Source organism: Danio rerio, chromosome 6, assembly GCF_052040795.2.
Source record: "Danio rerio strain M-AB ecotype USA chromosome 6, GRCz13ab, whole genome shotgun sequence".
Lineage (NCBI taxonomy): Eukaryota > Metazoa > Chordata > Actinopteri > Cypriniformes > Danionidae > Danio > Danio rerio.
The window spans coordinates 21,239,582-21,250,808 of NC_141026.1; the positions used below are offsets into that span (position 1 = coordinate 21,239,582).

At 35.7% G+C, this 11,227-nt stretch overlaps 1 protein-coding gene across 1 annotated transcript in view; it reads right to left on the reverse strand.

The window, feature by feature from the left end:
• Window positions 1-9,710, reverse strand: part of nol11 (nucleolar protein 11) — a 45,676-nt gene extending 35,966 nt beyond the window's left edge. Inside the window, 4 exon segments of the mRNA NM_001030063.1 lie at window positions 6,400-6,548; window positions 9,021-9,077; window positions 9,158-9,271; window positions 9,476-9,710. Coding sequence (NP_001025234.1) covers window positions 6,400-6,548; window positions 9,021-9,077; window positions 9,158-9,271; window positions 9,476-9,622 — 467 coding nt within the window. The 5' untranslated portion in view covers window positions 9,623-9,710.
• Between the last annotated feature and the right edge of the window lie 1,517 nt (window positions 9,711-11,227).

The following is an 11,227-nucleotide window of genomic DNA, read 5'->3' on the forward strand; positions in this document are numbered from 1 at the left end:
TAGCCCGGCCTTGGCCCAAAACACACAGACACACAAGCCCTGCCCTTGTCCAGCAGTTTATCAAAATTTTTGGCCTGTGTATGACCCGAAGTTGATGTTTTTTATATAAATTTATATATATATATATATATATATATATATATATATATATATATATATATATATATATATATATCTTTTTTTTTTTTTTTTTTTTTTTCCAGAATCATTGAGAAATGTTTGTTGGAGGTTGTTTATTTATTTATTTATTTTTGTGACATCGATATCCAAGCAGTATGTGTTCCACAGTACGGCCGTACACACTGTGAATACCTACCATGAGAGTTAATGTGAATTATTATTTATTTATTTATTACATAACTGAAACTGAAAAAATAAATTAATTAAGGTGTGCGTTTGTGTGTTTTAAAGTGTGTGTACTTGCATGGTGGTATATGGGTTAAGACATCTATTGGCTTTAATTTTGCTGGCAGTTTTTTCACACACTAAAAATTACAATTCAGATAGCTTTTGTTTAAAACAAGGTTCAAAATAAGTAAACGCTCTATAAAACAGGTAAACTTAGTTGAGACATTTGCCAAAAGGCCTACAACTAATGTGACAAATATTGCTTCCCCACACGGGGTGGAACCCGCAGTCTCATCAGCACTTAAAGCCTGGTTTATACTTCTGCGTCAAGTGACCGGCATAACCAACGGCACATGCAACGCGTGTAGCTGTGCATTTTATACTTGTGCGCGCTGTCTCTGTTGGTCTGCATGAACACTTCCAAAACACTAGTTGGCAGTGAGGTGCAGGGCTCGATGGAATGGGACCAGTGTGCGAGACGCTCAGGCCAGTGTACAGAGTGTTACTGGCCCGATCGGACCAGTGCTGCCTTGTTGCCTGCCAGATCGAGCCAAAGCTGCCTGCTGCGACTGTCGGTCAATTCTGTGCAAATACAATCTTACGGTGCTTTCACACATAGACGTTTGTTCGGAATCTGTCTCGTTTCCCCCATTAGTGCGGTTTGTTTGGAATATATCCAGCAGTAGCGCTCGCATCCGCGTCAAATCAATCAGTTTGAGATCGCCTGAATGTGATGGTCTCTGTCCTATTGAGCAGATCGATTGTAGTGAGAAAACAAAATGCAATGAACTAACGACCCAGGCTATATCGCAGTGTATTATGATTGTGTAATAGCCATTTATACGGCTATATGAAGAGAGAATGAGCAGGGCGAGATGTCATTCTTACCGGTAAATGCTATTCAGCATGCTGAAATATTACTGAGAGCTGTTTATCCGTTAGGAAAATTGAACAAAGTTACTATCTGATCATTTTTCCATGTTTTAATCTTAAAATATGTTGTGTTAGGCCAGTTGTTTTCTTCATTTCCGCACTGACAACTCGAAAGAAAGATCAACATTGATCTGTTTTGTGATCTGATGAAGTCTCGGTTCATCTGCTATGTCTCTCTATAAGTTAAGCCTATAATGTAGAATTCTAGCCAACGTTTCTTTAATAGATTGATTAATTCAATAGATAGATAGATTTTTACAAAACCTGACAATTGAAATGAGGCTCTGTATAAGAAAGTCTGACCTAGAGATCTGCGCGGGACTAAATTTTGAATCCCGCTCCCGCCAGGTTTTAGCCCGAACCCGACCGCTCCCGCTTATATTAAGAATTTATTGTCCCGCTGCCCGACCCGCCCCGTTTTCTGGCCGCCACGCCCGATCCCGCTAAAGAGCGGGGGAGAACAAAACCGAAAATCCCCCAGCTATACAGTCCAGACAGCCAAGCTGTCTGTATAAACACACACACAGCACCAAGCGCACACACACACAGACCAATCTCTCTCTCTCTCTCATACGCACGCGCGCGCACTAACACACACACAAGCACCAAGCAGACACACAGGCGTTTGCTGTTATATCAACTCAAAGGCTTGTAATACCATGTATCAAGTACCAATGTAATACCAAAAGGTTTTATATAAAGGTATATAAATACTGAGTCGCGCCAGCTCCGGCCCGCAGCGCACATTACTCTCAGGCCGATTCCGGCGCGGATGCGGCAGCGTCGGCTCGCTTACGGCCGCCGCATCTGGCCGGAAATCGGGCAGTGAGTCCACAAGCATCCGGAGTCCAGCAGCCGGAGCCGGGCCCGAGTGCATTTTGCTATCTGGGAAAGCTCTCTCTCTCTCTCTCTCATTCACGCGCGCACTAACATATACACACACAAGCACTAAGCACACACACAGTCTCAGTCTCTCTCAGTCTGTCTGTCTGTCTGTCTGTCTGTCTCTTTTTCTCTCTCTCTCTCTCTCTCTCTCTCTCTCTCTCTCTCTCTCTCTCTCTCTCTCTCTCTCTCTCTCTCTCTCTCTCTCTCTCTCTCTCTCTCTCTCTCTCTCTCTCTCTCTCTCTCTCTCTCTCTCTCTCTCTCTCTCTCTCTCTCTCTCTCTCTCTCAGTCTCTCTCTCTCTCTCTCTCTCCCTCTCAAATTAAACCAAATTAAACCCGTTACCGAACACTCCCGCGATTTATTCGGAAATTTATTCCCGCGCCGCAGAAATCTGGTCAGGTCCTGCAGCCACGGGAATGCAGACCTCTAGTCTGACCTCTGCTTTATATTTGGTGACGATGTCTGTGGGTTGTTAAAATTAAAGTGCACATTTTAGCTTATAAAATATTCTATACACAGCAGGTCAAAAGTTTGGGGTCAGTATGATCGTTAAATATGTTAAATTAAGCTTCGTCTGCTCACCAAGGCTGCAATTATTTCATCATAAATACAATTTTTTAAATGTTGCACTATAAAATAACTGTTCAAAAGTAGTTTATCATTTAATTTATTCATTTATTCCAGTGATTTTAAAAATTAATTTTCAGCTATAATACTTCAGTCACATGATCCTTCAGAAATCACTAATATTAATTATTATTATTGTTATTAATGGTAATAGTAATAAAAGCAATAATACTACGTACAATAAGAAAGCAGTTATTTGAAATTGATAAATATTTAACAATTTAACATTTTTTACATTTATTAAACGTAGCCTTGATGAACGGAATAATTTTCCTTAAAAAACATTTAAAAATTACCGTAAATATATATACAGTTATTAGCCCCCCTTTAGCTTTTGTCTTTGTTTTTAAAATATTTCCTAAATGATGTTTAACAGAGCAAGCAAATTTTGATAGCATGTCTGATAATATTTTTTCCACTGAACAAATCTTATTTGTTTTATTTTGGCTAGAACAAAAGCAGTTTTTAATTTTTTATGAACCATTTTGAGGTCAAATTTATTAGCCCCTTGAGCTAATTGTTTTTCAGACTGTCTACAGAACAAACCATCGTTATACAAAAACTTGCCTAATTACCCTAACCTGCCTAGTTAACCTAATTACCCTAGTGAAGCTTTTAAATGTCACTTTAAGCTGTAAAGAAGTGTCTTGACGAATACCTAGTCTAATATTATTTACTGTCATCATGGCAAAGATAAAATAAATCAGTTATTAGAAATGAGTTATTAAAAATATTAGAAATATGTTGAATAAATCTGCTCTCCATAAAACAGAAATTGGGGAAAAAATAAACAGGGGGGCGAATAATTCTGAAATCAAAAAAGGATTTTTTCGGTTCTGAATTTTACTTGCCCTGCCAAAATTTTCACTGGCCCCACCAAAAAAAAAAAAAAAAAAAGAAGTTAATAGCTATTTGACTGTGTTTGTGTGTGTGTGTATACACACACACACACCGTCAAATAGCTATTACTATAGAGACTGAGAGAGAGAGAGAGAGAGAGAGAGAGAGAGAGAGAGAGAGAGAGAGAGAGAGAGAGAGAGAGAGAGAAAGAGACAGACAGACAGACAGACAGACTGAGAGAGACTGAGACTGTGTGTGTGCTTAGTGCTTGTGTGTGTATATGTTAGTGCGCGCGTGAATGAGAGAGAGAGAGAGAGAGCTTTCCCAGATAGCAAAATGCACTCGGGCCCGGCTCCGGCTGCTGGACTCCGGATGCTTGTGGACTCACTGCCCGATTTCCGGCCAGATGCGGCGGCCGTAAGCGAGCCGACGCTGCCGCATCCGCGCCGGAATCGGCCTGAGAGTAATGTGCGCTGCGGGCCGGAGCTGGCGCGACTCAGTATTTATATACCTTTATATAAAACCTTTTGGTATTACATTGGTACTTGATACATGGTATTACAAGCCTTTGAGTTGATATAACAGCAAACGCCTGTGTGTCTGCTTGGTGCTTGTGTGTGTGTTAGTGCGCGCGCGTGCGTATGAGAGAGAGAGAGAGATTGGTCTGTGTGTGTGTGCGCTTGGTGCTGTGTGTGTGTTTATACAGACAGCTTGGCTGTCTGGACTGTATAGCTGGGGGATTTTCGGTTTTGTTCTCCCCCGCTCTTTAGCGGGATCGGGCGTGGCGGCCAGAAAACGGGGCGGGTCGGGCAGCGGGACAATAAATTCTTAATATAAGTTTATATCGTTTTAGTGGTTTGATATGCAGTGACACGCAGTCAAATATTTCGCAGAGCAGATTAGCCACTTTTGACGCTCATAAACAATCATAAAGTCCTCATTTTGCAGTAATTAGGAAATTTCCTGAAGGCGCAGCTGTCATGCAGTAAGGGGTTTTCATCTTTAATATTTTGCGTTCATTAAACAGCAAGAATAATTAATAAATCCATAAAAAACAGTCCCTTAAAAGTCACGTCTCGTCTTCAGTTTCGGGCTCAGGCGAGCTTTGCACTCACACTACAAGCCTACTACGCCAAATCCCAAGTGAACCGCGCTATGGGCAACCTCTTACAGCCAGAGCAGGGCCACCATGCCAGAGTCCGATTCAAAGCACTTATCAAACGATCTGGGAAACGGGCCTGTGCACGGTTCAGATAACATAGTGCGAGTAAGCCCTTGGTGTAAACAAGACCTACTATTCTTCATTTTACATAGACTCCTCCCCTCCTGAGTTTTCACAGCTTCCTCAAAAAATGAGATGGGACTAAAACAGAGGCTTGACACTCAGATGTTGAGATCACTGGTATTTTAGCTCTGTGGTTTCCTAGAGCATTACCAGTTTTAAACTTTCATTTCTTTTTCTCAGAATGCTGTGAGGTGGGCGTTTATTGTACAGGAACAATCTAATATAACACTGCTATAAATTCTAATTACCAATACTTCTTTTTAAATCAATGTGGTAATTAAATGTAACTATGTAAATGATCCAAAAATGGTGCACACACAAGCAGAGATGCAACAACTATAGATTTTAGTTGTATGATTATAGTCTAAGAATTAATCATGGTTTCACGTTTAGCACGATTTTAATGCATTCATTAATTTCAAAACTAGAAAATTAAATGACAACTCAATGCTATTTATTGATGCTTAGTAACCAAATAATAAAGCACAAAATAATAATAAAAAACAAAAAATATTCCATTTCTCTCTTTGGACTTAAAAAGTTAAACAAGTTTTTGATTTTAAACACGTAATAATTTTACACTTAAAATAAATCAGGAAACAATAAATAATTAAATAAAAATATGAAAAAATAAAAAAAATAGTATTTATCTAATGTAAACCCAAGTTATATATTAGCTAAGAGTTTAAATGATTTGTTATCATCTGTGTTCATACATGCGTAATAATTTTAATAAATTGTAATAATTTGTCTGACATCTTTTTTTTACATTGCACTGAAAGGCACGCACAACTCTCACTACAGCATGAGATTTTCAACTAGGAGCGCTTAAAAATGTGCAAATGCGTCGCTCACTGTATGTACACGCAAGCCGCATGCTTCCATTAGAAATAACAAACTTGTGTGCAGAAAAAAAGTACTATTATATTACCCGGTGGCATATTAGCCTATATAAACTCAGAACTAAAGCACTGTTGGCATAACTTTGTTTAGTTGCAGCAGTTTCGTCCTGTGCAACAGAAACATGGTTTTTAGCCTTTATAATTAAACGGTTAATAGTGAAATCGGTTATTCATTGCATCAATAACAATAAGTGTCACTAAAAACACAAACCTGTGCCTAAAACCAGGCCAATTAAATTTTCAGTTTGGAGCCATCAAAAAGTGAAAAAGACCATTGGCTGCCTGTGTGATGACATCACTGACACACCATTTGAAATCTCTCTGACAGTGTTGATCCATCTGAAAGTGTTAATCCAAAATTGCAGATCCATCAACAGATCGATTACATGGTTCAGCTAATAGCTGTGAATTTCATATGCAGACTTAGGCTGCCTAAGGGAGCAGTAAATCCATCAAAAGTTTTATTATTTTTGTGGACCATTACATTTAAGAAAAGCATTTAGCTAATTCAATATTAAATGATAGGTTTACCAATGTGTTTTCAGGACAAAAGTAATTAAATAATCTTGTATGTTCTAACCTGATGAACTCTTCCTCTGTTAAAACGCCTTCTATAGGTTGTTGTGGTGAAGCAAGCAACGAGTCCAAGAACATGACAGCCCCACAACTAAACAACACAACAGGTTCAGAGTCAGAAGCTGCCATCACCCTGAGAACATCAGATGAAACCTGAAACGAGTGAGGAAAAAATACAATTTAGGTTACAAAGCCAAACATGGTTTCAAAATCAGCTTCACCTAATACATTTCATGGCTCGAAATGATTCCAAAATGAAAGTCTAATAATTATAAAATATTAATGATGACGATTATGACAATAATACTAGCAATGAATTACATTTCTCATTATCATGCTGCCTTGAATGTGCTTGAATGCAAGTTTTGTGCTATAAAAAGTCCTACTATTACTTTATGAAAAATACATTTAAGGTTTGCATCAAACACAAATAAAACTTTGCAGTAATAATATTTATTTCTGTACTATTGTTTTTATATGCATGTCAATTTAATAAATAATATTTTTGCTACAAAACAAACAAAAGATTATAATAAATAATAATTAAATTCAATAATGAAAGCTGCAAAGCAGTCATCGGTAATCAAATAGAAAATAATATACATCAAGAAAGAATGGACAAAAGAAAGTAAGCAAAGGCTCAAAAATAAGCGCCCATATAGCTACAACAAATAGGTCAATACATTATAAAACAATAATGAATGCATAGCCTAATGTGATGCATTTGATTCCTTGGATATAGTCATTTTAATTTGCTAAATCTTAACTTGTTCATTATACAATCCCCAAAATTGGCTAAAAGAGGTGTTATACATTGCAGATTATTACTATATTTTTGGAGTAATCATAAAAAAAAACATTTTCCTATAAAAAAAAACAGTTTATTTTACTTTCACGTGTTGTCTAGATTAAACAAAATTCAAGCAATTTTAAAACATTCAAGTAGGTTATATTGTCTTATTAGATGTGAAACTGATTTTATGACTAAACATGGCTCCTGTAGATGGATTGAATTTGTATGGAGCAAATAAAAGAGAAGAGTCAAGATCGAGGCTTCATTCCAGTAAAGTAGCTTTAGTTAGAATTAGGCAGTTTATGTATTTTTAACAAATAAATATGTATTCATGAAAGAATTGTATGCATTATATATACATTTTGACAGTTTTTAATTTTTGTTGAAATATTTCACACATCTAATATGCTGACTTTCCTTAATTCTATCATGTGAATACTAAATATTTAATATTATATTATTATACACACACACACATACATATATATATATATAAATACATACACATATATATACACACACACATATATATATATTTATATATACACACACACACATACATACATACATACATACATATACATACATATATATATATATATATATATATATATATATATATATATATATATATATATATATATATATATATATGTGTGTGTGTGTGTGTGTGTACAAATACCACTGTAAGATAATATCAGAATTCGGTACATACTTTCAGTGTTATCTTTGCTTAAACTGACTCAATCTAATCCTGTTTATATGAAATGAGTCTGCTGCCTGACAGGTTTGAGCTACCAGACTTGTTGCTATGACAACAACTCTCGGATGAGTATCAAAGAACGAAACAATCCCAAATCGTGTCAAATCATTAATAACCAAATCCAGCTAAACGAGTAATCCACGTACAAAGAACAGACCCCTGGAGTGTTTCCAGTCACACATCTCTTTTGTTTACTTTCTACCACCTCTCTGATAAGCAAAGAACTGTGTGAATATTGTCTTTCTCTTAACAATACTTTTATTACTGTACTGTGAAAGCTGGGCTACCTACAACAGAATTTAATTCATTTTATTAGCGTTTACATGTCTGCACTTCAATATTTTCACGATTTAAATTTAATCTTGCAGCAAGATTTCGTCACACAGGATTCTGTGACACTCCAAGCTTCTGCCTGGTTTAGCTCTATATTTAACCCACAAAGCAGCATGGAGCAGTAACAGAGGGCATGGTGTCCGTTTATAGATATATTATTACTTATAGATCATTATAGTTTGATTATAATATCTGCATCTGTGCAGCTTTTACAGTTCAATCTTAAACTACAGAATTGCTTTATGTTTGTAAATTTGTTATAAATTTGAAGATTTGCATTACTGGTTATTTCCTAAATGTAAAGATTTACATTAAGAAAACATTATTATTTGGTTTATTTGTTATTGATGAAACAAATTAACACTTCTTATTACAACTATTATTATTACACTATTATTATAGAGAAATCATTTTGACCAATGAATTTATAAAGTGCTTCACAAAAATTTGTTATTACTTTGTCGTTTAAAATTAAGAAAAAATGCCTTACAGTACTATATATTAATAGAGAATCTGGAACTAACCTGAAAACTCCCATTTTTATTTATTTATTTATTGCATTGTACTCCAAGTTTTCATGATTTTGTATTTTGTATGGTTGTAATGTTTACATCGATCAAAAATATTCCTAGAAAAACTGTTTCAATTGATTAAGCCAGAAAAAAATACTTAAATTTAACCACATAACGTGTAATATATTGACAAATAAAACCTTATGAAATATTAGTCCACATACCGTGGCTTTAAACGCCTTCTCCATATTGACATCGTCTTCTTTCCAAACTCTGATAACCTAAAAAAATGCTTAAGTTTACAAGACATGAACTTGGAGCATTCTTATTCTTTATAATATAAAATATTATATCACCTTACCTTATTATCTGTAACAACCACATATTCCTGGGACTTTGTGTTATACACAGCGGGGCAGGTGATCAACTGTCCCTGTTTCACTGTCCAACTGCCCGTGGGCTTCTGATCAGACACCTAATCATCAAAACACTTATGAAATTACGCAATTACACAAACAACTACTAAATCTCCAACTAAACATGTTTTATATAGTTAAAAATTAGCATTAGATTCCAAATAATAAAGCAATGCACTTGTTTGTGTTTGGTCAATATAACGTTAGCTTACACGCTGGAATTTTCCCATCACCGCGTGCAATCATTTTTGTTACTCATTTACCTTGTAAACTGTAACTGCTCTCGAAGAGTGAGTGACAATTATGTGGTCAACATCTTTTCCCAATTCAATCCCCAGAACTCCTGAACTGGACGAATTCTTGTCTGGTCCAACTCCACACAGCGTGTATTCCTCATACAGCGTTGCCATGTTTCTTCTACCCTCGAGTTGTTTCTATCGCGAGATGAGACAATTACTTCTTCTTCGTAGTACGGCACTCGAGTCTCTACGTTACATTGCTGCCATCTTCTGTTTTCTTTTTTTATTATTGAACATATAGTAATGTACGACAACTTGACATTATCGGTACACATTTACATGAAAAAATAAGAAAACAGGTGCAAATAAAGAGCAAATAATTCATTCATTTTCTTTTCGGCTTAGTCCCTTATTAATCTTGGGTCTCCACAGCGTAATGAACTGCTAACTTATCCAGTTTTATGCGAATGCCCTTCCAGCTGCAACTTATTCCCATTACTGGGAAACATATACACACTCATTCACACACATACACCACAGACAATTAGCTTACCCAATTCATCAATACACCACATGTTGACTTGTGGGGGAAACCGAAGCACCTGGAGAAAACCCATGCTAACACTGAGAGAACATACAAACTCCACACAGAAAACCAACTGACCAGCTGAGGCTCACTCCAGCAACCTTCTGACTGTGAGGCGACCGTGCTACCCACTGCACCACCATGCAGCCCAGAACAAATAATATGTTACATAAAATAATTATAAGTCAAATAATATATAATAAAATACTTAAAATAAATAAATAAGCACTAGGGATTTTCTTGTAATTTATACTTTTCTATCAACGACAGAAGATTAATTGCACTTTTTGTTTTCATTATTTTAAGGGATTTTATAAGAATGAATTTCACCTTCAAATATTTTGATTTAGGTAGGCCTATGTAAATTGTCCAAGCATAAAGATGTTATTGATTAGAAAGGCATCTTCCTTACTGTTCATTACAAGTCCATAAATGATGTAATTCACATTAAAGACCCTGAGTTGTGGAATCTTTGGGTAAAGCCAGTCATAAACATCTGACCATAATGCACCCTAAAAAACATACAGTGAAAAAACAAATGATCGTTTGTTTCAATATCATAACAAAACATACAATTATTAGACTCAAATCTATATCTAATGCTTAAATATTTACTAGACGGATATATCCCACTTACATTTTTTTAATTAACTTCTTTAGTTTTTAGAGACAGAGGAAACTTTAAATATTTAGTTCTAAGTATGTGAATAGTATCTTGTTTAGAGAATTTATGTGAAATTGCTTTTTCTATAAACTGCTAGAGGATATGTTGTGTTGTTAAAAAGATTTCTAACCTATTTGTTTGAAAATTTACTTCCCTTGAAATCAGAGCCTTCAATTGACACAGGAGGAAAACAGTTGGGGTTACAAGGGTAGATTAAGAAACTATTTCTTCAGAAAGACAAAGGCGATGGGAATGGCTTTAATAATAAATTAAATTTTTACTCGGTTAAAAATTATATTACATTTAGTACAAACATTTTCATGTGAAATTATACCTTTTTTGCTATCAATTAATTGGGATACTGCCCAAATCCCTTTTTCCATCCATTCCTTGTCAAACAATGTCTTGTTTTTAACTGTAATACATCTATTATTCCATAGTGGCCATCTTTTTCTCTCAAGTGAGCTTAGTTCTCAATGAATATCACTGTGTTCCATTAGGAAGAGCTCATTCCTATGCTATGTCC